The sequence below is a fragment of the Ursus arctos genome, unplaced genomic scaffold (genome assembly GCF_023065955.2).
Source record: "Ursus arctos isolate Adak ecotype North America unplaced genomic scaffold, UrsArc2.0 scaffold_1, whole genome shotgun sequence".
NCBI classification, from domain to species: Eukaryota; Metazoa; Chordata; class Mammalia; order Carnivora; family Ursidae; genus Ursus; species Ursus arctos.
The window spans coordinates 57,577,607-57,605,323 of NW_026622763.1; the positions used below are offsets into that span (position 1 = coordinate 57,577,607).

Below are 27,717 nucleotides of genomic sequence, written 5' to 3' on the forward strand. Positions count from 1 at the left end.
AGGGGACTTCAATAGCCCACTCACTGCAATGGACAGATCATCTAAGCAGAAGACCAACAAGGAAACAAGGGCTTTGAATGATACACTGGACAAGATGGACTTCACAGATACATTAAGAGCATTTCATCCTAAAACAACAGAATACACATTCTTCTCAAGTGTACATGGAACATTCTCCAGAACAGATCACATACTGGGTCACAAATCAGGTCTCAACCAGTACCAAAAATTGGGATTACTCCCTACATATTTTCAGACCACAATGTGTTGAAACTTGAACTCAATCACAAGAAGAAATTCAGAAAGAACTCAAATACATGGAGGCTGAAGAATATCCTACTAAAGAATGAACGGGTCAACCAGGAAATTCAAGAAGAATTCAAAAAATTCATGGAAACAAATGAAAATGAAAACACAACTGTTTAAAACCTTTGGGATGCAACAAAGGCAGTCCTAAGAGAGAAATATATAGCAAAACAAGCCTTTCTCAAGAAACAAGAAAGGTCTCAAATGCACAACCTAACTTTATACCTAAAGAGCTGGAGATAGAACAGCAAATAAAGCCTAAATGCAATAGGAGAAGAGAATTAATAAAGATTAGAGCAATGAAATCAATGAAATAGAAAAACCAAAAGAACAGAACAGAGCAACAAAACTTGGAGCTGGTTCTTTGAAAGAATTAATAGGATCAATAAACCCTTGGCCAGACTTATCAAAAAGAGAAAGGACCCAAATAAATAAAATCATGAATGAAAGAAGAGCGATCACAACCAACACTGAAGAAATACAAACAATTAAAAGAACATATTATGAGCAACTATATGCCAACAAATTAGGCAATCTGGAAGAAATGGATGCATTCCTAGAGAGGTATAAACTACTAAAACTGAAACAGGAAAAAACAGAAAACCTGAACAGACCCATAACCAGCAAGGAAATGGAAACAGTAATCAAAAATCTCCCAAAAAACAAGAATCCAGAGCTAGAAGACTTCCCAGGGGAATTCTACCAAACTTTTAAAGAAGAGTACCTATTCTTCTGAAGCTGTTTCAAAAGATAGAAATGGAAGGAAAACTTCCAAACTCTATGAGGCCACCATTACCTTGATCTCAAACCCAGACAAAGACCCCACCAAAAAGAATAACAGACCAATATCCATGACGAACATGGATGCCAAAATTCTCACCAAGATACTAGCCAATAGGATCCAACAGTACATTAAAAGGATCATTCTGGGGCACCTGGTGGCTCAGTCGGTTAAGCATATGCCTTCGGCTCAGGTCATGATCCCAGAGTCCTGGGATTGAACCCTGCATCGGGCTCCCTGCTCAGCGGGGAGTCTGCCTCTCCCTTTCCATCTGCCTCTCCCCTAGTTCATGCTCTCTCTCACAAAAATAAATAAAATCTTTAAAAAAAATAAAATAAAATATAAGGATCATTAACCATGACCAAGTGAGATTTATTCCTGGGCTGCAAGGGTGGTTCAATACTAAGAAATCAATCAATGTAGTGATACACTACATTAATAAAACAAAGGACAAGAACCATATGATCCTCTCAATAGATGCAGAAAAAGCATTTGACAAAGTACAGCATCCTTTCTTGATTAAAACTCTTCACAGTGTAGGGATAGAGGAAACATACCTCAGTATCATAAAAGCCAGGTATGAAAAGCCCACAGCGAATATCATATTAAATGGGGAAAAACTGAGAGCTTTCCCCCTAAGGTCAGGAACACAATCAGGATGTCCACTCTCACCACTGCTGTTCAACATAGTACTAGAAGTTTTAGCCTCAGCAATCAGACAACAAAAACAAATAAAATGCATCTGAATCAGCAAAGAAGTAGTCAAACTCTCACTCTTTACAGATGACATGATACTCTCTATGTGGAAAACCCAAAAGACTTCACCCCAAAATTGCTAGAACTCACACAGTAATTCAGCAAAGTGGCAGGATATAAAATCAATGCTCAGAAATCAGTTGCATTTCTACACTAACAATGAGACAGAAGAAAGAGAAATCAAGGAGTCGATCCCATTTATAACTGTACAAACCGTAAGATACCTAGGAATAAATCTAACCAAAGAGGCAAAGGATCTGTACTCAGAAAACTACAGAACTCTCATGAAAGAAACTGAGGAAGACACAAATGGAAAATCATTCCATGTTCATGGAATGGAAGAACAAATACTGTTAAAATATCTATGCTACATAAAATAATCTATAAATTCAATGCAATCCCTATCAAAATACCATCATTTTTCACAGAGCTAGAAAAAATAATCCTAACATTTGTATGGAACAAGAAAAGACCCCAAATAGCCAAAGGAATGTTGAAAAAGAAAACCAAAGCTGGTGGCATCACAATTCCAGACTTCAAGCTCTATTACAAAGCTACAATCATCAAGACTGATGTTTTGTACTGGTACAAAAACAGACACATAGATCAATGGAAAGAATAGAGAACCCAGAAATGGACCCTTAACTCTATGGTCAACTAATCTTCAACAAAGCAGGAAAGAATATCCAATAGAAAAAAGGCAGTCTCTTCAACAACTGGTGTTGGGAAAACTGGACAGCCACATGCAGAAGAAGGAAACTGGACCATTTCCTTACACCATACATAAAAACAGACTCAAAATGGATGAAAGACCTAAATGTGAGACAGGGATCCATCAAAATCCTAGAGAACACAGGCAGCAACCTCTTTGACCTTGGCTGCACCAACTTCTAGCTACTCATGTCTCCAAAGGCAAGGGAAACAAAGGCAAAAATGAACTATTGGGACTTCACCAAGATAAAAAGCTTTTGCACAGCAAAGAAAACAGTCGACAAAACCAAAAGACAACTGACAGAATGGGAGAAGATATTTGCAACTGTCTTATCAGATAAAGGGCTAGTATCCAAAATCTATAAAGAACTTATCAAACTCAACACCCAAAAAACAAAGAATCCAGTCAAGAAATGTGCAGAAGACATGAACAGACATTTGTCCAAAGAAGACATCCAAATGGCCAACAGACACATGAAGAAATGCACAATATCACTCAGCATCAGGGAAATACAAATCAAACCACAATGAGATACCACCCTCACACCAGTCAGAATGGCTAAAATTAACAAGTCAGGAAATGACAGATGTTGGTGAGGATGTGGAGAAACAGGAACCCTCTTCCACTGTCGGTGGGAATACAAGCTGGTGCAGCCACTCTGAAGAACAGTATTGAGGTTCCTCAAAAAGTTGAAAATAGAGTTACCCTATGACCCAACAACTGCACTACTAGGTACTTAGATAAAAATGTAGTGACCCAAAGGGGCACAGGCACCCCAATGTTTATAGTAGCAATGTCCACAATTGCCAAACTATGCAAAGAACCCATATGTCCATCACCAGATGAATGGATAAAGAAGATGTGGTATCTATATACCATGGAATACTATGCAGCCATCAAAAATGAAATCTTGCTACTTGTAATGACATGGATGGAACTAAAGGGCATTATGCTAAGCAAAATAAGTCAATCAGAGAAAGACATTATCACATGATCTCATTCATATGTGGAATTTAAGAAACAAAACGGGATCACGGGAGAAGGGAGGGAAAAATAAAACAAGATGAAATTAGAGAGGGAGACAAACCATGAGACTTTTTTTTTTTTTTTTAAAGATTTTATTTATTTATGTGACAGAGAGACAGCCAGCGAGAGAAGGAACACAAGCAGGGGGAGTGGCAGAGGAAGAAGCAGGCTCCCAGCAGAGGAGCCTGATGTGGGACTCGATCCTGGAATGCCTGGATCACGCCCTGAGCCGAAGGCAGCCGCCTAACGACTGCGCTACCCAGGCGCCCATGAGACTCTTAATCATAGGAAACAGTCGCTGGAGGCGGAGGAGGTGATGGAATGGGGTAAATGGGTGATGGACATTAAGGAGGGCACTGGGTATTATGTATGATGGATGAATCACTGACCTCTACCTCTGAATCTAATAATATACCATATGTTAATTAATTGAATTTAAATTTAAAAAGATAGCAAACAATGTAAGTGTCCAACAGAAAAGTGAAAAATTATGGAATATTCATGGAAAACATATTTTATAGCAGTGAAAAGACTGGTCTACTCAATATATGAATTATTGGTACTGAATCTCACAGACATAATCTGAGTTTTTTTTTTAAAGGGCATTTTAATAAAGCTTACAAAAATAAACAGAGTTAACACTTTTCATTATATTACATTATCCAAAATAATATCTAATTTTGAATTTAAAAAAAAAACACTCCATCTATGTTCCAAAGAAGAAAAAAAACTCTATTGATCTCTGGGTGTATAGAGAAATAATTCAGAGTATTTTAAAATTTTACTCTGGTCCATCCTGTATAATATACAGACTGAACTTTCAAGGTGACTTGAGCTAACTCAGCTCTGATCCATTCCCTTTGTTCTCATGCAATTTCATGTACTTTAGATGGAAGGGGGAACTCACTACTATCGCAAACACTAATGACCAGTTACCCAGAAGACACTGAGCTCCACTACAATCAATATTCTTAAAGAAGCTGAATAACAATATAGAAACCATTGTCACAAGGCTGTGTTTTTATAAGAACGCCCTTTATAAAAAGCCCTAATATAGTACTAAAATGAATTTGGTTAAAGTAATTCCACAAGGGACGAAAAGGAAGTGATGATGAGAAGTATTTTTAAAATCTGAAGCTAAATAATGTAAGACAATTTAATGATGAAGATGATAACATAGATATATTTAATGCATACTGTCAGGTGTCAGATAATGTGCTTCATAGTCTCAATTATTAGGTTGGTCCCATTTTGGGTGGCAGACTTCTAAACAAACAATGTGGTGAGTGCTATTGTGGAGCTATGTAGAGAGTTCTATGGGAGCAGGGAGGAACGAGTAACTAACATGCCTTACAAATCTAAAAAGCCTTCCAAAAATAAGTATCTTGAGTCTTGAAGAATAAGTAAAAATCCACAAGGTAGAAAATGAAGAAGGAAGTATTCTAAATCATAGATTCATGAAACAGCACGATGCATTCAAGAAAATAAAAACAACTGTGCCTGTATGGAAAAGTTGCAGGAGATAAGATTATGCAGGACTGAATTATGAAGGGTCTCCTACACTATTTCAAGGAGACTGAACTTCATTTGAGAAAACAGGAAATCACTGAGTGAGGTTTTATGATTAGATATGCACTTTACAAAGATAATTCTCATGTACAACAGACTACAGAGGATCAAGGCCAGAGACAGATAAAAGATCTTAAATAGAAAATGTTCAGGATTCAGAGACAGCAGAACTTAAGACATTTGATCAGGCTATACGGGATGAGGAAGAGTATGGATTTTAGGATAAAGCCCCAATTTGGTAGCTGATGGTAACTTTAACATAGATAGGAAATTAAAAGAGAGGAGCAAGTATCTGGACATACTAGGTTTAAGGAATGTGTGGGGCATCCACCTAGAGATACTAAGTAGGCCAACTGTAATTATGGGTCCAAAGCATAGGACAGGAGTCTGGGTCAGAAACATAAATATTCAATCACAGTCAAATAAAAGAAAGTCATTCAAGTAGTGAGACCATCCAGGGAGAACAAAGAATAAGAGGATTTGGCCTCAAAGCAAACCCTGAAAGCCTTGAAATTAGCTAGAGGACAAAAAACCAGTGAAGAAAACTAAGAAGAAACAGAGTGCCAGGATCATGAGGGTGTTTTCAAAAGAAGACAAGGTTGTCAGAAAGTTTCAAGAAGAAAAAGTCAGTTGTGTCCAATGCTATTCAGCGTGATCAAGCAATGTGAAGACTAAAAATATTCCCCAGATTTTGAGCAAGATCAAGCATTTATTACATGGTAATTACAAAGTCACTGGCGACATCAGTAAGAGCAAGTTCAGTGAAATGGTGAGGGCAGAAGTCAGACTGAGGAGGGTTGAAAAGTAAATGGAAGGCAGTGAGGAAATAGTATATGAGTATAGATTAGACCTTCAAATGACTTAGCTGTCAGGAAGGAGAATTCTAGGGCTAGAAGACAAAGAAAGGGTTGAAGAGGAAAGTATAGGCATGTGTGTAATTTTTTTTTTTTAATGAGAGATTAAAGCATTTAAATGAGAGGCGGAGATCAGAGTAAAGGATGAGAGTAGACAGGAAAGACATGAGGGTACTTGGCTTATTAAGAACAGAGCTATAGCATCCTTTGTGATGAGAATAAAATAATGAAATGGGTAAGTCTGCATGTGAGGCTAGAAGGAATTTCTGCCTAATGAGTATTTTCTCTGTGATGTAGAGATAGTTTCTGTGAAGTTTTGTTGATGACCTTAAAATTTCTAAGTGTGCAAAAATTTCATACACCATGCTATAGGGTATATACCTTCATATATTAATTTAATCATTTACTTTGTAATGTTCTCTCAGTTGCTACTGCAAATCGAATTTTCAAAGAATCCTTTAAATTCCTGCCTCAATATGAAATAAAACTAAATAGGCTCTTACCCAGAGTCTGTTGTCTAATTCTTTCAGAGCAAATATGAGTACAATGAATATGTGAATTTGTGAGTCAGAAGTTTAGATGAAGAAACTGATCAATGTAGATGACACATTTAATAGCAACTCTAAACCAAATGAAAATGGAAAAGCAAAATTCCCCAAGAGTTTTTTTAAAAGATAAAAAAGTCATAGGCTATACTGGAGATATGGAACGCGAAGTACTTGGGTATAACTGAAATTTTACTGAATTAAAAAGGGGAAAAGTACCATTAATGGAACAAATTGTCATTATTTGCTAGTACAATTACATACAATAATTACATTCACCAAAACCTACTACATGTCTACTATATTAACAGGTTAGAACTTCTATTTTGTATGGAAAACATAAATTGTATCAGTTCTCATTTTATTAATATTATGTTATTTTAGCAAAAATTAACATTAACAGTCAAACTTTGCCTTTGTTTCCTAAGCTGCATATCTTCCATCACTCCTTGTATGTGGTCCACATTTTCTTTATTTTCAATGGTTACATCCTTTCCATAGGCCCAGGATGCCTGATTGGAGATCTGATCCAGAAGTCCTTGACCTTTTTCACGCAAACCTTGTAATCCTACATCTAAAACAAAAGTTCCTAGATTTAATCTCCTAAACAAAGGAGGTGCTTTCCCGCCCTCAAGTAAATCCTCCCAGCAGATATTATACTTGGATTCCAAGCATGACAGCTTTGTACGTTAAACTACCTTGGGATGGGGGTTTTCTGAACACTTCAAGCAATAAACCCCTTTAAATGTGGTTCAAATTGAGCTCCCTCTCATGACAAAATCTGCCTTAAGAGAATTTTCGAAAGGTGATTTTCCATTGATGATAATTATTTTTGAAAACTGAAAGCAGGAGGAAAGTGTGAGAATTTTCATTTTGATTAGTAATATTTTTCAATTTGTTTCCTCTGTGCTTTAACGTAGTCCAATTTTTAGGAGAACATGGCAAACATTTTGTTCAAAATAACGTATAAGAGTTACAAGATTTCAAAGCATTCAAGCAATGCATCATCACTGACAAAGGATGCTGAATATTTTGAGTTCAGGCATCTTCCAGCTTACACCTAACGAGAAGCAACACTTAGGATAGATTTACAGTACTCCAAACCAGACAAGCACACAGGAATTCTTCTTTGCTTTTTTAAAGGAGAAGTATGGCTCTAGAAAGCTTCAGATGCTTTGAAATGAATTGCATTTGGCAAATTAAATACAAAATATGCATTATGCCTACCATGTGTTAAAATAACAAAGGCTGCAAACAAGTAAAATGCTCATATAAACATGATTTTTCAAACTCGTTCCCTCAAATCCTTTTCAATAATTAATTAATTTGGTTCAACCACATGTCATCATTTTCTACTAAATCTGTCTTAGGTTTCTGCTTCCTCGCCTCCATTCCCCTTTGCCCTCCTATCTTACCCGGAACAACCCTCCCTTCCCATTTGTACGTCCACTATCTTCTCTCCAGTCACGACCTAGGGAAATTCACTGTATTTCCTTCCTACTGTAGTAAAATATAAAAGGCCTTGGTGTCAAGTGAAACGGGACCATCTTCCCCTTGGGAGAGTAGGTAACCTTGGCAATATTCCCAATTTGGAGAAACAAATGCACAGAACCAAACCTATTTATTCACAAGGTTAGGATATAGCAACAACAAAAATCATTGCATAAAACACAGTTTGGGGCATACAGGATTTACCACAGAACACTTCACAGCTAATTACAGCTTATGCATGCACTACAAATAACTGTTCATAGTATATGCAAGACATAGCACCTGTAGATATAGCTGGGTAAAGAAGAAAGGCTAAAGGCCCAACGAAGGAAGGGTGACTGACCATCAATGAAAAATAAAAATTTTAGCATGTATTACACCCTTCAAGGGAATAAAACCTATTTTATACTAATTTTTCCTGTGTTTCCTATAAATAATTATAATTAGTTCAGAATAAGTTGACTTGTCTAACCATAGTAATGATATTTCTAAAAAATGAACCCTTATGTTTCAGCATTTTTAAAATCTGCTTACCAACACTTTTCAGCTTCTCTTCAAGCAGTTTTAAAGTCTGCTGAATCGATGCTCCATCAGCTGGTGCTACATCTACGCACAACATCCCTAATAAGCCATCCAACTGCTGAGACAACTAAAGCAGAGGGACACCAAAGAGATAACCCTGATGTAATCAGCATCTAAAGTGTTTAATGATTAATGAGGTTTATAGCTAATGAGGTTATCACAATTACACCTGAAAAAGACTACGCTGTTAAAAGACAAGGACAAATAATTAGAATACATGTTATCTGAAAAGACAGAACACACAGTTGCATGCACCAGGAAGACAAAGATTTATATCCAGGTCAGCAGAATGTAAGAAAGTATTGAAACTTCCATTTCAATCTATGTTATAAAGCATCAACAGAGAAACAATCAAAATGAAATATAACCAACTAGGTTGGAACACTATTCAGTCAAAAAAGGTTTAGTTGCATGCAAAATGACTTAAAAATGAAAATTTTAAAAAAATCAAAGACTTTTATCATCTCCCCACGAGTAAATTACTTTATTGTTCCAGAAAAATAATTAGGAGACATGCAAACCTGCAAAAATCATGTGCAGATAAGTGTTCAGATCATTTGAAGAACAAAAAAGCAATCAGAGTAAACACTTACATCTTGGGCAACACCATGAAATTCAAGAGCTGCTTGTAAGAGATTTTGCCTAAATTCCAGCTGACTGGCCTGTCGATAGCAAACATCACTAAGTTGTTGCTGCAGTGACTTCAGTTCCACAAGATCTTCCTCATCCCCAGCATTTAAGAGTGCTGCAATTTGCTGATTAAGTTCCACATACACTGCAAACCATTCCTGTTAACAGACATGTTGTAAATTAAGGATCAAATTGGCTCCTGAAGAATCACATTACATTTTCTAATTCCTCTAGATAAACTAAGTAACATATATGATATTATCTAAGGCAAAATTACTTAAAGTGAGGATGAGAGGTCCCCAACCCCCATATCCTTCTACATAACCCCCAAAACTCACTCTTGTCAATATCAATATTCACCCTGGTCTCTAAATGTTTCCTTTTCTTTCTTGTTCTACCTGAAACCTGTCCATCCTCAGAGAAAACTATTACCAGACCATTTCTTCTCCCTTTCTCTCAAAACCCACATCTCTAAAGTGCATGCTGTTGGATGACATCCTTCCAAACCTTTCCCATTACGCACCCTCTTCTAGGGAGTTTGGCAAAGGTCATAGCCTTCCTCTCTGGGCCAGCCTTCCCACTGATTCCCACCGTGTACGCATCCATGCAGCACTCTAAACTTTGTCTCCTGATTGCCTCCCTCACTTCCAACCATCCTGTCCCCACCCTACCTCAGCTACCTACACCAACAGACGTAAATTCTTATCATAATCATATATTACTATACAGCTCCCAAATCTTAACTTCAACAATCTCATTCTCTAACTACCAGCTACTGATCTCCCGTTCACACCCTTTAGGATACTCACTCCTAAAACCCCATGAGATTGCCCAATCCACTAACCTGCTTGTTTCACAGTCCAGCACTGAAGAATCTCACATTCTCACTTCTATCTTTGGTCAGAAGCTATAACCACTTCCTAGAGCACAACCCATGCTCATGCCCTGCTCTCTTCCTTCCATCCCATCCACCTGTCAAGACCTCAGACCTGGTTTCTCTGCCTACTGTATACCTACACCAGAGTAGCAACAAGGAATGGATAACAATGATGTGAACGACTGTCTTTTTAAAATTATAGTATATATAAATATATATACTCTCTCCATATAAAAATATATAAAGTATATATAAGTAACCTCAAATAGGCCTTCAGCAATCCTATCACATTTCTCTATTCAATTCATTTTCCCTCTCATGATTGTTTTCTTCACTCCTTAAATTCTCAACTCCCTTTTCCCCTCTTCATTCTCAGCCAAAAATCTAACTTAATTCACAAGGAAGCAATCAGAAGAGAACTCTCTCATCGTTTCACCTACAAACCCATGACCCTCCCTCTTTGTGCAGCCCTATGTTTTCCCTCCCCACTAAAATTGCAGATGAACTGTCCCCACTTCTAAGACAGCCAACTTCATTTGTGCTATCTCTACCCTCTGTTGCCTACACAAGGCTTTGCCCTTGCACTTATCTTCTCTCTCCCTTCATCAATTCATCCTTTTCAATTGGATTATTTCCACCAGCAAATAAGTTGCAGTCTTATATTAAACAACAAAAATACATTTAAGATGTGTATTTTATATATACATATATAATATATATTACTATATATAAATTAAACTTCAATTAAAAAAAAAAAACTCAAGACCAAGACCATTCCTTAAAGGAGTACTCTATATTCATTCTATCTTCTATTTTCCATTCTCTTTTTAACCCGTTCTAATCATTTGTCCTTCCTGCCCTTAGCAAATTCTTAGTCTTTATCTTATTTAGGCCTTTCAGTTGCATTTCATAAAGGTGACCACTTCCTCCTTGAAATGCCTTTTTCTGTTCTCCCCTCAGACACAACAGCTCTGCCGGCCCTCCTTCTGCTTCTTGTCCCGTAAATTTAGGAGTGACCTGGGGTTCAGCTTTCCAAAGGCTCTTGTCTTCTAAATCAATACTCCTTGGGCTTGGATGAGTTCATCTAGTCCCATGCCATTAAATAACATCTATATGGTGATAATTCCCACATTAATATCCTCACCTTGTCCCCTTCCGGGAACCCGACAGTGATGCCCAAGTGTCTACTAGCTATCTCCATATGGATGAGTATTAGACATCTAAAATTTAACCTGCCCCTGAAGCTACTAATTCTGTACCCTCCCAACCTGCTTCTCTCCAGTCTTCCCCAACTTAAGAGTGGCTAAGGCCAAACACCTGACTCTTCCAAGAGCAAGTCTTGCTGGCTCAACCTCAGGAATGTGACAACTTCTCATTGCATCTACTGCCTCCATTTTATTAGTCTCCTGTCTTCCTATTTTGTCGTTTGTCCCTAGTCCTTATTTTCTATATGGTAGCCAGACATCTTTTAAAAACATAAATCAATTCTCTGCTCAAAAATCTCTCCAAGGATTTCACATAACATTTAAAATAAATGTCAAGGGGTGCCTGGGTGGCTCAGTCGGTTAAGCATCTGCCTTCGACTCAGGTCACGATCCCAGGATCCTGGGATGGAGCCCCACATCTGGCTCCCTGCTCAGCTAGGAGTCTGCTTCTCCCTCTTTCTCTGCCTGCTGCTCCCCCTTTTGTGCTCTCTCCCTCTCACTCTCTGTCAAATAAATAAATAAAATTAAAAAAAAAATAAATTTCAAGCTTCCTTTTGTGGGCTAAATGGACATGATTTGGCCCTTGACTCCCTTAGAAACATTGTTTCGTGTGACTCCTTACCTTGCTCACTGCACTGCAACACCACCAACATACCTGCTATTCCTTTACAATAGCAAGTAAGCTCCTACCTACAATGTTTTTACTTCTGTGTCCTCAATCTGAACTGCCTTTTGCTTGAATTACTCCTTCATATCATTTCAAGGTTTCTGATTAAATGTGATCTCAGAGAGGTCTTTCCTAAAAGCCTTGCCTTACCTGCTCTCCACTCCCTCTTTCCCAATATGAATTTAAGTTCCACATTATAAGACAGTGCTATATACCCAAGAGCCCAGAACATGTGACATTTAGTATGTGCTCAGTTACTACGTACTGAATGAACATATAAAACATTTTATATCAGACACTGTAGATTAGCTGACATTAAATTAACTAGGTAACAGGAATTGCTCTAAATGTAGTCTACTCCTGTGCCTTGTAGTTAAAACTTGGGTTTCTCTAATTTGTCATATTGTTTTATTGCTTGAGCTACTATGAAAATCTTTGAATATCATTATATAGACAATGCAGTCAGATGTAGAAAAGAACAACGGATCTGAAAGACAAACTCAAATCTTTTCTCCTTATAAAGGGTGTCATCTTTATTAAGTCATTTATCTCTCAGAACCTGTTTCTTTCTTTAGAGCAGTGATTTTCAACTGGGCGCTATTTTGCTTCAGAGGGAACATTTTGCAATATCCAGAGAAATTTTTGGCTGTCACAACTGAGAGGGCGCAATGCTGACGCATCTAGTGGGTAGAGGCCAGTGATGTGGCTAAATTACCCTATAATGCACAGGTGAGCCCCTACAACAAAGATCTATCTGGCCCAAAGTATCATAGGGCCAAGACTGAGAAACCCTGTTTTGTACAACAGTCATATTATCTGTCTTACCTACCTTATTGGTTATTGTATAAATTCATTACATAATACTATGTGTAAAATACTTTTGAACCCATACAGTGATTATAAAGGTTAATGGAGATGGATTTAAAGCAGAAAATACTACTTGAGAAAAATATCACAGTAGTGTTCTGAAATAGAGAGGGATTTCATACTCTTCTCTATAGTACCTGTAAATTTAGTTAATGCTCTAAACAAATAGATACAATTCTTTGAAGAAGTAATAGTCATGATTCAGAGAAAAATAGTAAACGAAAGGATTAGCATCCTGGGTCACTATGTCTTACAGTGAGAACTATCCATATCCTATTACCAGGGGTGCTTACTAAAAATACCTAAGCTCCATCCTTGACCTAGTAAATCAGAGTCTGTGGGCATATGCCTCTCTGCAAGAGGCAGTTTAACAATCACTTCAGGTAACTCCTAGGACCACTAAGGTTTAAGAACAACCATCCTGGAGCTGATATTTTTCCTAGTCTGAACCTGTAAAATAAAGGCCCTAGTAACCAGAACAAGGATGCAAACAATTTAAGAACTAGTACGTTTCTTAAAATTAACACCTGAAATTAAAGAAACTCACATTAGGAACTGAGGTTGTCCTAAAGAAATAATCATTCTCCCTAGGATGTGAGGAAAAAAAAAAAATCTGGCATTCACGGACACACACAACACATACACTCTCTCTCTCTTCAAATTAATCAAAATGTTTCTTCCTAGGAAATAGAATATAAAATGTATGGAAACTTAGGTGAACAGGCTGCATTCAGTTCAGTCTTGGCCATCCCCTGGCCTACCTTTTATGAACATTTAGCTGAATAGAAAAAAAAAAAAAATCAATTCCAAGACATGTAATTTGGATTTAGATGGTAGGTAAGAAATGAGCTTGAATGCTCACATACTAGGACAGAGGTAGTCATCAGGATTGACACTGAAATCATGCGGGAACTGGTGGTGAGGCACAGCTGGTGAAATAATGGGTATTTATGCTTAAACCAAGAAACAGGAATCCCTTAATCTAGTAGGAAAGAAACACTGTCAGCTCACTTAATTAAGGCTAGTATGTTTGTGAGGGATGGGTGTTGACTCTTCATGTATATACGTTTTGCTGCTTATCATTAGACACAACACAACAGTGTTCTATTTAAAGACCGAAAGTCAGCACTGTGAGATGGGAGATATGAACAGAATACTAAAGTTTCAGTGATTTATACTTCTGTACATTCCTACGATGTGTTTTTCCTAACAACTACTTATCTCAACCCAAAAGATAAAATAAGATTACTGAACCAAAACACTTTAAAATTTAAGTTACTATAATCATTTTCTTATACCTTCATATATTTTGTTGTGCTTACCTTGTATTAAAAAAACAAACTTCTTTTTGACACTCCTTGACAAAGAACTACATATTAGTAAGATTTTCATTTTCTGTATATTAATACTAAATATTCTAATAAATTTGGGTTTATTTTTAGCTTTATGAATTACGCTTTTATGAAGAATCTAAAATTTAATACTTGACAGTGATTTAATACAAAATGGTATGTCGATTTCTACCCCCATTAAGCAACAATACACTAGAAATCAGTCATAATTTCATTAAGACCTGAACAACTCCAACATATGCTTTAAAGTGTTGACTCTTATTTACAAAGAGAAAATAAAGCTTTTAATAAAATGTTAGAACATCATAAGCTAATATACTCATCCTGCATCAACCTATTCTCAAGGTGACAAAGTAGTGCCACCTATTGGTTAAAACAGTGCAATTCTTATTTGTAAACCTGGTAGAATGAAAAATTTCAAACTATTCAAAAGTGGAAAATGAACCCCATGTGCCATCCATCTTCAATAACTGTCAACTCATGGCCAATTCTGTTTCTTCTATACTCCCATCCAATTTGTCCCCACCTCCCAATTTTGCAACTGACATATATCATTTAAAGAAACGAAATCCATAATAAGTCATCAATGTTCCTTTTCTTTGAGCACCAAGTCCATGAATGCAAACATCAATATATGTGCATATGTCCTCAAATGTTAAGAGTATAAGAATGAAAAAAATGCTATTATCTTAAGCACATCCATGAAATTTAGTAGCTTTGAGAGTGATCTAGTGAGTAAGACAGACTGACAGAGAAAAATATAGAAAGGGAAAGAGAGAGAAATGCAGAGATACAGAGAGAGGAAAAAGAATTTCATGAGTATGAAGAGACCGGTGTTTCAACCCTAGTCCAGCTATCCAGTGATCGAAAAATGTTCTCTCCCAGTTTGTTGATGTATAAAAATAAGGTGATGGCATTAGAAGAATCTTTAAGATCCTTTCCAATTCAAAAGTTCTGAAATTTTATAATGATTTCACATTAGAAGTAAACTTAAGCACACATGAGCTATCCATAAGCAATTTGTTCCTTTAAATTAATTTTTAGGGGCGCCTGGGTGGCCCCGTTGGTTAAGCATCTGCCTTTGGCTCAGGTCATGATTTTGGGGTCCTGGGATGGAGCCCCACATCGTCCAGACTCCCTGCTCAGTGGGGTGTCTGCTTCTCCCTGTCCCTCTATCCCACCCTCGGCTCGTGGTCTCTGTCTCCCTCTCTAGCTCTCTCTCTCAAATGAATAAATAAAATCTTTTAAAAAAGTAAAATAAATTGTTTTTTAAATTTTATAAATAAAAATACAAAAACAAAAATCCAAACCCAAGAACCTCTATGTATACTGTAATTTTATCCATACTATATGCAATATAAAATGTGCTTTTCCTTTTACGAACTTCTTTGTAATAGGTATATAATCCAACCTCGAAGTATAATTACTCCTCTTGACATCTTAAAAAATAATAAAATATAGATAAATCCTGTCTTTAGAACCCTCATGTGTCACATATCTTTATTTAAAGGACTTCGGGGATACTTTCATAACTAAATCCTCTAGATGAAGTCTAGAATATTCTACAGCAAATACTGTGTTCATGAACAAAAAAGGGTGGGATGCCTGGCTGGCTCAGTCGGTTAAGCATCTGCCTTCGGCTCAGGTCATGATCCCAGGGTCCTGGGATCAAGTACTACATCAGAATCCTTGTCAGCGTGGAGCCTGCTTCTCCCTCTACCTGCCACTCCCCTGCTTGTGCGCGCACGCGCTCTCTCTCTCTCTCTCTCTGATAAACACAATATTAAAAAAAAAAAAACCAAAAATGGTACAAATTATAGGATATAGTTATCCTATAATAACATGCTCCAGAACAATCCAAAGGGTTCAAATAAATCACAGTTAGTATCAAAAATATCAACAGAATTAAGTTATTTAAAAAGTACCAAGAGGGGTGCCTAGGTGACTCAGTGGGTTAAGCTCCAACTCTTGATTTTGGCTCAGATCAGGATCTTAGGGTCACAAGGCTGAGCACACAGTCTGCTTGAGATCCCCTCCCTCTGCCCCTCTCTGCCCTCCCTGCCCACATGGGTGCATGCGCTCTCTCTCTCTCAAATAAATAAAATTTTTAAAGATTTTTTAAAAATTTATTTGACAGAGAGAAAAAGAGAGAGGCAGGCAGAGGGAGAGGGAGAAGCAGGCTCCCCACAGAGCAGAGAGCCTGGCATAGGGGTCGATCCCAAGACCCTGGGATCATGACTTGAGCCGAAGGCAGGCACTTAACCGACTAAGCCACCCAGGTGCCCCTTAAATAAAATTAAAAAAAAAAATTCTCCCCCTCCCTTTCCCTCTGCCCCTCCCTTCCCTCTCTAAAAAAATAAATAAAATTAAAATTAAAAAAAAAATTAAAAGTACCAAGAACATTAAAAGATTATAACCTCAGGAACAGGGGTCATAAGTTAAATACAAATTATTCAGTATGTTTTTTTTAGTGTAAAAGGAAAAAACATTATGTTGGACCCTGTGAAATGACTAAAATATACAGATTATTTTCAATTACAGGATTTCATTTTTATATCTCTTACAAGTACTGGAGTGCTCGGGTGGCTCAGTCAAACACCTGATTCGATTTCAGCTCAGGCCATGATCTCAGGGTTGTGAGATTGAGCACTGCATGGGGCTCTGCAATGGGCATGGAGCCTGCTTAAGATTCTCTCCCCCTCTCCCTTCTTCCCCTTCCTATTCCCTCTCTACCAATCAATCAATCAATCAATCAATCTCTTACAAGTACTAATTAGGAAAGTTACAGACAATATATACACTATCTTTAGATGATTCCAAATCCAAATCTTGTGATACCTCTTCTATATTATTCTCTCAGCTAGATTACAAGTCCTATAGAGTACAGTGCATATTTTATCTGCCAATGCTGCAGATTATTAAAGCTGATTTGAGGACTATTATAAAGAAAACAATATAAGGAACTAAACAGAATGGTATGTATTAAAGAGGAAAATAATGTCAGATATTGTTAAAACACATCTTTAGTAAAGAGTAAATGATACCTGGTCAGCAATTCAAATTTATTCCTGAGAAAAGCGATTCAACATTTATTCTTTAATCTCACTTAAAATATACATTTATACTATTCAACTTTTAATTACCACTTCAACTGGGGAAGTTAAAGGGGAAAGAAAAAATGAGATGTTCAGATAATCCATAAATCTCATCTGGGTCCAGAGTTTAAAATTATTATCCATCAATTTTTCTTTTCAGTTCTCTATTATTGTGCATTTTTTTTAAAGATTTTATTTTTATTTATTTGACAGAGAGAGACAGCCAGCGAGAGAGGGAACACAAGCAGGGGGAGTGGGAGAGGAAGAAGCAGGCTCCCAGCGGAGGAGCCTGATGTGGGGCTCGATCCCAGAACGCCGGGATCACGCCCTGAGCCAAAGGCAGACGCTTAACGACTGCGCCACCCAGGCGCCCCTACTATTGTGCATTTAGATCCCAGTGATCAGGATGCATGTTATATTCACCCCTAAACACATAATTTTTTTCCCGATTAACACATAAATCTAATCAGAGTGTCTTCTGATCACTTGCATTTGGCTTTTTTTGTTTTTTGGGTCTTTTTTGGAGGGGAAGGCTAGCTTCTTTTATTACCTATTTATAGAAAAATATTTTATTCTTCATATCATATGCAAGGTTGAATGCTCTGTGTGTGTGTATGTGTGTGTGTGTGTGTGCGTGTGCGTGTGCGTGCGTGTGTGTGCGTGTGTAAACTGATCAATTTTTTAAGCCACATAATCTAAGGAGGTAGAAATTAATGAATTTGTTTATTTTTTCACTTTTCTAGTCAACCTATTTAAATTATCTTCAGAAATAGGAGGACTTGGGGAAGAAAAGGGGTGAACTGATCCACAAAGTAGATGATCACTTTCTCAATAATGAAGAGTTAACTTTAACAAAGCAAGAGCTTAACATAAATCAACTTCCTCCACACAGAAGTTGTTAAATTTTAAGCCCTCTTGAATGATTATGATCTATAATCTGCCTGTAGATTATTTTCTAATTTTGTAACTGTGATTTGTTTGATCAACCCCTTCACAGTTACAAGTCAGAGCCCCTAAACTTAGCACAAAGAATGGAAAGATATCCTGCACCGTCTGCACTCACTCTCCATCAGTTGTGATTAGCACAATTCCGGAATTACTCTCAGGCATTAATTGTACTGTATACTCCCTAATGAAGCAGGGAGATCCCAGGCCTCCCTCTGAGGAATTAAGGATCATAATTTCTGTCTCAGGACTACAGATGTATTTTTGTACTATCACTCTTTATTCTGTCATGGTAATTTTTAAAATTTCACATGAATTTTGTTTCTATAAAAATATTATATAAACTGTATTGGAGCCAAGAGAAAAACCAAACTTGCAATAAATCCATACTCAGTGGTCAAAATGTACTTTATGGCTTCTGAATACTAAACATACTATACTTTATGTCTCTATACCAAAGTTTATAGCAACTTATCCCTTAGTACCAAATACTAATTATGCACAGTAATAACAGCACTGCCACTTGCAGAGAGGAAAAGCACTCACACTGTGCTGGCTCTCAATCTCTTCGTGCTTCTGCTGCAGGGCCTGGGAGGCCCGGATGGAATCTCCAATCCCCCACTGGGCTCGTAGTTGTTCTGATCCAGGCCCTTCAAGCCAGTTCACAACCTATAAATGAAATTGAGACAAAATCTTAAAATAATCAAAAGCTTTTCAAACATTCAATATTTTCTCCTCCCAAAGTTCCTCTAATCTTTTTTTATAATTTTTAGTTTTTATTTTTATTTATTTAACAGAGAGAGAGCACAAGCAGGGGGAGCAGCAGGCAGGAGAGGGAAGAGCAGGCTCCCCACTGAGCAAAGAGCCCAATGATTCGGAGCTCAGCGAAGCAGGTTCTTGATCTCAGGACCCCGGGATCATGACCCGAGGCAAAGGCAGACACTTAACCAACTGAGCCACCCAGGCACCCCAGTTCCTCAAGTATTTTTAATTCAAATTCTTTAAATTCTATTATACAGGCAGTAAATGTTTCTTTTCAAACTACATGGCTATAATCTGACAACTTTTCCAAACCAAAATCTCAAAGAATGTACACTGTAGCACCTTAGGCTTTCAGCTATCTGATCATCTGCCAGGCTAAAAGAATCTGGAATGCTCCCATAAAAGAGGATTAAAAATTAACTTATGATGATAAGAAAATAAGAGAACTATAGGATTTTGTGTTGGAAGGGACATCAGAAATGACACTGGTCAAATTTCTTATCTAACAGTTAAGAAAATTGAATTTCAGAGATAACTGACTTGCCCAAGGTAATATAATCCATTATTAAAAACCTAGGACTAAAAGCCATGTGTCCGGATTCATAGTCGAATGTTCTTCTTGAAGTACTGATAAAACTAAATGAATTAAGTAATTAACTAATATGAAGTTAAAATGCTACTTTTGTCACTTTGAAAATTACAAACTAACTGAGAATTATACTACTGCAATACCCTCTAGGGGTCTTAGGACGAACTAAAACATGCAGACCTACAGACCATCTGAGGTCCCACTGGCACCACTCAGTAGGATGTAAGGTGAGGAACGACAGTTTGCCAGAGCACATCAGGCATTTTTCTTCTGCCATGTCTCTGAAGCAGTCTAACAGTTCAGGCATAAGGTGATGAGATCTATATGGGACAGATGTGGGGGACACTCGGGCATCAAAAGTCCATAGCCCACAGTGCTCATGCATGCTATAGAAGTCCTGAATTCAAGAATGTTCAAAGTTATGCCTTCCATTAAGTATGAACAGTTCTCCCAGTCTAGATCCAGAATAATTTTTACTATAAAAGCGATAGTTGACATTACAAGTTTTACAGGTTTTCAGGGAAACAGAGCTAGACAGTTAAGCAAAGATCAAAGTCTCACGCAGAAAGGGTTTTGCTAACTCCTTACCCACAAACATACATAACATAGACATACACACACACACACACAGTACAAAACTATATGGACAGAGTGAAGTAATTTTAACAGAAAAAATAATATTATCAAGTTTTACCTGTTACTGAATTAAAATAAGGAATTCAACAACAGATGTATGGTTATGCCCTAAATGTAAACTTAGGATAGTTCCTAAGAAGTAAATGAGGGTGTGTCTATAGCATAATGTTACGACCCAGTGGATAGACAGGCTTGCCTCAGAACTTTATAAAAGTATTACAGACCCATACTGCATTTCAATTCTTATCAGGTTAAAATAGATTCCTTTAAAAATCTAATAGTTCATGGAATTTTTAACAGTTATATAAAAGTACCACATCATAGGGAAAAATCATGTCTATTTCTTTTAATTATTTTTTCACATGCCTTGCATTTTCATGTTATACCAGATATAAGTGCCACAGCCAATTCTTAGAGTACAAGTAATTTCTATCCTGTTTTTCACTTAACATGACACTATAAAACTAAAATGATTTTCTATGCAGCTACAGTTATAATTTACAAATCTCTTTTTTAAGAAGGCTGACCTCCTTGCCTGCCTTCTTTCTTCCCTCCCATCTGTCTAACCAACTAACTAATCAACCAACCTATATACATATATATTTTCATATATATACATATGTATTTGTATATATACAATAGCTACTATATATATACAATATATACACTATATATGTATACATATACATATATACATATTTGTACATACATATATACAAATACACACATACACACACTCTAAAAATAAACTTAGGATATATAGAGAGAAAAAAGTTCAAATGTAGTATTTTTTTTTCTCTAATTCTGTATTGTTTTCCTAGGAAAGATTTTCAGTAGAGATCTTGAATTCAATGACAATGTAATGTTAGTATACATTATAAAATTGCTCTCTAAAACACCTTTTTCTCTGTGAACATCCAAGGAATGAAAGTTTTAACTGAGAAAAATCTCTCCAAAGTATACAAACTGCTGCTTTTAAAAAACTTCTGCCAAGGGGCGCCTGGGTGGCACAGCGGTTAAGCGTCTGCCTTTGGCTCAGGGCATGATCCTGGCGTTATGGGATTAAGCCCCACATCAGGCTCTTCCGCTGTGGGCCTGCTTCTTCCTCTCCCACTCCCCTGCTTGTGTTCCCTCTCTCGCTGGCTGTCTCTGTCTCTGTCGAATAAATAAATAAAATCTTAAAAAAAAAAAAAAAACAAAAAACTTCTGCCAAACTGAAAAATAGAAATCTCTCCAGGTATATTTTTAAATATAAGTAGACCAAATACATTGCAAATGTTTGCTTACTAAAAGTATACAATCTTTAGTAAATTATCTCTTCATGTTCTTTGCCCATTTATCTTCTACTTTCTTAACTATTAATATATTCTCAGCTTCACAAGGTTTTAATAATGGAGTGCAAAAACTTAAAAACAAAAAAAAGTCAAAGTATTATTTTGGATTCACTGGAATAGACAAGTGCTTTAATTTTCTTGGCTAAACTGTTTTTGCAGTCCTAAATTCATCTGCAACCCCTTGTTGCCAAGTGCTCTTTGGAATACAAAGGTTGGCTGCTCAACATCTCTACTCTTCCCTTTTAATCTTTTGTGTTAGCTATCTCTGGAGGGGCAGAGTACTAGGATCCTGTTTCTGTTAGCCTCTTTCACAATCATGAGAACGCACTGGGCATGAGTCTCAATTCTAAATTCTGCTTCTGCTCCTACTAGTTAAAAGACTTTGGTCTGTCCATCTTCAAAATGATGTCAATGCTACCTACCATACAAAGGTGCTGTGAGGATTATACCAGTCGTTATATGTAAGACACTTAGCACAGTAGATAAATACTAATATTTGTTACCCTCTTTATTTTTCCCACTTTTCTGAAGAAAAAAGCATAGTTCCTTCTGTGTATTCACTCTATTAAGTTTTTTAATTTTAATTCCAGTATAGTTAATGTGCAGTGTTATAGTAGTTTCAAGAGTATAATATAGTGATTCAACATTTAAAAAAATAATAATTTATTTCTTTATTTGACAGAGAGAGAGACAGCCAGCAAAAGAGAGAACACAAGCAGGGGAAGTGAGAGAGGAAGAAGCAGGCTTCCCGCTGAGCAGGGATCCGGATACGGGGCTCGATCCCAGGACACTGGGATCACGCCCTGAGCCGAAGGCAGACGCTTTATGACTGAGCCACCCAGGCGCCCCTGATTCAACAATTCTGTACATGACTCACTGCTCATCATGATAAGTGCACTCCTTAATCCCCACCACATATTTCACCCACCCACCCTCCTCCTCCCCTCTGGTAACCATCAGTTTGTTCTCTACAGTTAAGAGTCTGTTTCTTATCTCTTTTTTCTCCTTTGCTCGTTTGTTTTGTTTCTTAAATTCCACATATGAGTGAAATCATATGATATTTGTCTTTCTCTGACTGACTTATTTCGCTTAGCATTATACTCTCTAGCTCCATTCATATTGTTGCAAATGGCAAAAGTTCATTTCTTTTTGATGGATGAGTAATACTCTATTATGTATACATGTACACCACACTTTCTTTATATATTCATCAGTTGATGTACATTTGGGCTCTTTCCATAATTTCACCATTGTAAATAAAGCTGCAATAAACATAGGGGTGTATGTATCCCTCTGAATTAGTGTTTTCATATTCTTTGGGTAAATACCCAGCAGTCTGATTGTTGGATTGTAGGGGTTCCTGATCTTAGGGGGAAAGCACTCATTCCTATGATTTCGGTTGTGCGTTTTTAATATGTGGACTTTATTATGTTCCCTGTAGACCTACTTTGTTGAGGATTTTTATCATGAATTGATGTTGTACTTTGTCAAATGCTTTTTCTGCATCTACTGAAATGACCATTTGGTTTTTATCCTTTCTCTTATTGATGTTTATCCATTCACTCTTTATGAAGTTTGTCTCACATCTGCATTTTACAGTAAGATCCCTGAATCTCTTAAGGAAGCCCCTGAATAGTTTTATTCAACATTATTTTAAATGGAAATAAAAAATGGGGGCTCCTGGGTGGCTCAGTCAGTTAAGCATCTGCCCTTAGCTCAGGTTGTGATCTTGGGGTCCTGGAATTGAGCCGCGTGTCGGGCTCAGTGGGGAAAGTCTGTTTCTTACTCTCCCTCTGCCCTCCTCACCCCAGCTCACGCTCTCTCTTTTCCTCTTTTGTCTCTCAAATAAATAACTACAATCTTTGGGGGAAAAAATGGAAATATGAAGCGTAAGTTTTAAGGAAACTTATGTAAATATTTTGAAATCATTTTCCATTTCCTTTATGGAACTCAAGTCTCATTTATTGCTATTTATTATGAATACAGATATAAAGACAAATATACAATGGCTTTTAGTATTTTCTTTTAAAGATTTACTGATCTATTTACTTGAGGGAGAGAGCACAATAGTGTGGGGAGGAGGGGCAGAGAGTGAGGGAGAGAAAGTCATAAGCAGACTCTGACTCAGTGCGGAGCCCAACATGGGGCTTGATCTCACAACCCTGAGATCACGACCTGAGCTGAAACCAAGAGTCAGACACTTAACAGATTGTGCCACCCAGGCACCCCAGCTTTTAAGTTTTTAAATAATATAATTATTTCACTAGAAACATCTAAATTCTGAAACTAAGGATGGAATAAAAGCATCTCAAAAGTTTTTAACTAATTAATAATGCATTATATGTTATTTTTTAAAACCTAAAATATTATTTAAGCATTTAAGCTCTGATTTTAGAATATTCTACAAACAAAAGAAGCAGGTTAATATAAATCATGATACCTGAGAAAAATAACTCATTAGCACGGAACTTTCAAAGAGCCATAAAGTTAAAAGCAAATTCTCAATAAAGCAAAGACATACTCTTGGTGCAAAAAACCAGTTTCATAGTCAAGTACACATATAGTTTCAATGTATGCTGAAAGTAATTTTCCTAGTGTGCAACATCAGTAATATAGACACAGTAAAAGTAGGACTATTTCTAATAAAAATGATGCAAATTGAGGTTGACGCCCCAGTAAACGAGTCTATTTAAATGCATTAATGATGGTAGTTTGCCAAACTAGGCTATAAAACTTAATTTTAATCAGAACATCTTGCTCAGTCAATCTGAATATTAACTTACTGCAAAACCAGTTTCATGCCCAATCCATATCAATGTGACCCCTCAAATGGCTACATTTATATGCAAAGTATAACCTCGGAGATGTGCTCTTAAAATCTACAATGACAAATATTTGCAGAGGCCAAAAATTCATATTACTATACAACATTCTTTCCTAGCTAGGCTGATTTCTAAAGACTTCAAGAGAAAATATCTGGAAGGACGAGGGGTCAAACCGGGCAGAAGGGCATGTTAAGCAAATGTCAAGCATCTGACCTGAAGAAAGAATTGGGGGAACTGGAAGCATAGCCTCCAGCTGTATCCTTATGCAACTCAGAGTGTATCCTATTTTGCATCTATGATACCTTCTACAAAGGAAGAAAAGCACATGGATGATTCTAGAAATAACATTTGTAATGCTGGCTGTAATTACTCCCACAGTAAATAATGAGAATAACGACTGCATATTTCAGTTGAAGTGGCATTGTCTCCCACCTAGAAGTACCTGAAAATCTAATTTTTAAATATAGCAGCAGCAGCATGGAGAACCTCTGCATACGCATGAACTCTAATGCCACTAATTTAACCTGTGGGGAATAAATGATAGTTATAATCGTTATTACTTATCATATAACTCATCTATTAGAGTTATTGATTTCTTTTTTTTTTAAAAAAGATTTATTTCTTTGAGAGAAAGAAAACAGGAGCAGGGGGCAGGAGCAGATGGAGAAGGAGAGAGAATCCTTAAGCAGATTCCCCACTAGCACAGAGCCCAAGGCGGGGCTCTATCCCAGGACCCTGAGATCATGACCTGAGCCGAAATCAAGAGTCAGATGCCTAACTGACTGAGCCACCCAGGTGCCCCTGATTTCTCTTTCATTATGCTTTCAGTGATAAGATAGTAAAGAAGAAATGTGGAAAAATTCAGTTTTCACTAATTTAACGTAAGTCGTGATAATCAACTTTATGATTATCTTTACATCAACAAATTTTTTTCATTTTCCACAAATTTGCAAGACTAAGGACAGTGCAGTTTATGTTCTGTGGATGCTGACATGATCAATACACATTTACTATATAGCTAAATTAAAGTAATCATTCTGGCAAAGGAAATAGATCTTTGCCTTAAATGTGACCTGTGAAAAAGAGAGGGCAGGAACAATTACATAATGAAGATTAATGTTCTAACCAATTAACGTGTAACACTCAAAGACAATGAATTATAATAAAGGTTATTTTTTTTTTAACAATAATCTTGTTACCGTCATCACCATCATAAATATCATCATCATCACCTCCCTTCTCTAGTTTCCTTATCCAACTGAACTGGTCCATCATTTCAACAATGCATTTGCCAATACATTAACTACTTTGTTACTTTTTTTTTTTTAATCATACCCACTAATCCCACGTAACAAGGCACAAATGCTGGATGAATCCCATTTACACATTCTTTGTGCCTGCACTTCAGCATCCAGCCATGAATTGATAAGGTCACACAACAAGCCAGAAAGTTTCCACCATAAATCCAAGATCAACACTACCTAAAAACACAACTACATTTCTGTGGTATTTTACACTTGCACTCACCACAAAGAATACGTTGAATACTCTCCACTTTCATTTTAACCTCACCTTCTTCAACCACCACCACCCACACCACCTTCAAACCTGTACCACTAAGCAGATGACCTTTTCTCTTACTTTATAGAAAAAAAGAACACATCACATAGGAACCCCTTCATCTTCATGTCTGATTTACACATGGAGGCACCTCTGGATACATCCTACCCATCATTTCTCCTGTTATGATGTGAGTTCTCCCTGTTCCATGCTAACACTAATTCCTTCAACACTGTCCTTTGGAATCGATTCGCTTCTAGCCTGTGAGGAACTTGATAGTATTAAATATCCTTTCTCTCCTGTATATTCAACCCCTCCTTCTAAATAGATACTTCCCACCGGTCTTTAAAAACCTCTGACAGCTTTCTATATTACTTTAAAAAGAAAAACAAAACAAAATTATATCTGACCCCTGTTGTGGGTTGAGTTGTGTGGCCCTCCCCCAAATCCATATGTTGTAGTGCTAAGCCTCAGTACTTCAGAATGTAGTCCTATTTATCTGAAGATAGGGTCTTTTAAAGAGGCAATTAAAATTGAGGTTATAAGTAATTAAGTAAAGCAGTAAATAAGTAAATAAATAAATATATATATGAGGTTGTTAGAGTGGACCCTAATCTGACTGGTGTCCTTAAAAGGAGCAAAATTTGGACACAGAAAGGTACAGAGGGAAGATAATGTAAAGATACAGAAATAAGATGGGGCATCGACAAGCCAAGAATCTGGAATTCTTTCCTCAGTGCCTTCAGAAGGAATCAACCCTGCAAACACCCTGATCTTAGACTTCTGGCCTTCAGAACCATGGAAAAATAAGCTTCTGTTGTTTAAGCCACCCAGGCTGTGGTACTTGATTACAGCAGCCTTAGCAAACTAATACTACCCTTTCTCTACTACTTCTAGAAGGGTATCACTATTTCTCATCTTTCCTTCAGAGACAAATTCTCAGAGTTGTCTATACTCAGTGTCTCCTTCATCACACTTCACTGTCATTCTAAATTCACTCCAATGTGCTGCCAGCCTTGCCACTCCATGCTCAACAGTCACCAGTGGCCTCAATCTTGTACATTCTAATGGACATGTTAAGCTGTCCTCTTAGCAGCATTCTACAGGGTTCCCAACTCCATCCTGAAATGCTTCCCTTGGCTTCCATGACACAGAACTCTTCACACCTTTCTCCTCCGTCTCTGGCCAATCCTTCACTGTCTTCTTTTCAGGAATATGCTCCTCTATCTTGTCATTAAATGCTGGAGTTTCTCAAAGCTCAGTTAAAAAAAGCCCTCTTTTCACCTACTCTCAGGAATTTCCTTGGTCAACTCTCACCCACATCAATGCTTTTAATTGCCATTCATACATGACGAACAACTATGTCACCAGGCCAGACTTCTCTGATTTCTGGACCTGTTTGGGACTACCCTTCCATATTTTCTCTCAGTGTCTCAAAGTCACCTCAAATTCAACATGTCTAAGCAACATGCAGAAGAACGAAACTGTACCACTTTCGTACACCATACAGAAAAATAAATTCAATATGGATGAAAAACCTAAATGTGACACAGGAAACCATCAAAATCCTAGACGAGAACACAGGCGGAAACCTCTTTGACCTTGGATGTAAACTTCTTACTAGACACATCACCATAGGCAAGGCAAACAAAAGCAAAAATGAACTATTGGGACTTCATCAAGATAAAAGCCTTCTACGCAGCAAAGGAAACAGTCAACAAAACTAAAAGGCAGTCTACAGAATGGGAGAA

General features: G+C 37.1%; 1 protein-coding gene across 17 annotated transcripts in view; it reads right to left on the reverse strand.

Moving 5' to 3' along the window:
- The window catches only part of SESTD1 (SEC14 and spectrin domain containing 1), a 156,962-nt gene that overhangs the window by 25,132 nt on the left and 104,113 nt on the right, over positions 1-27,717 (reverse strand). For all 17 annotated transcript variants that reach the window (XM_057316498.1, XM_057316455.1, XM_057316504.1 and 14 more), the window contains 4 exons: positions 18,807-18,929; positions 9,216-9,410; positions 8,575-8,689; positions 6,964-7,123 (listed from right to left, as the gene is read on the reverse strand). In XM_057316498.1, coding sequence (XP_057172481.1) covers positions 6,964-7,123; positions 8,575-8,689; positions 9,216-9,410; positions 18,807-18,929 — 593 coding nt within the window. The remainder of the gene's footprint in view (positions 1-6,963; positions 7,124-8,574; positions 8,690-9,215; positions 9,411-18,806; positions 18,930-27,717) is intronic.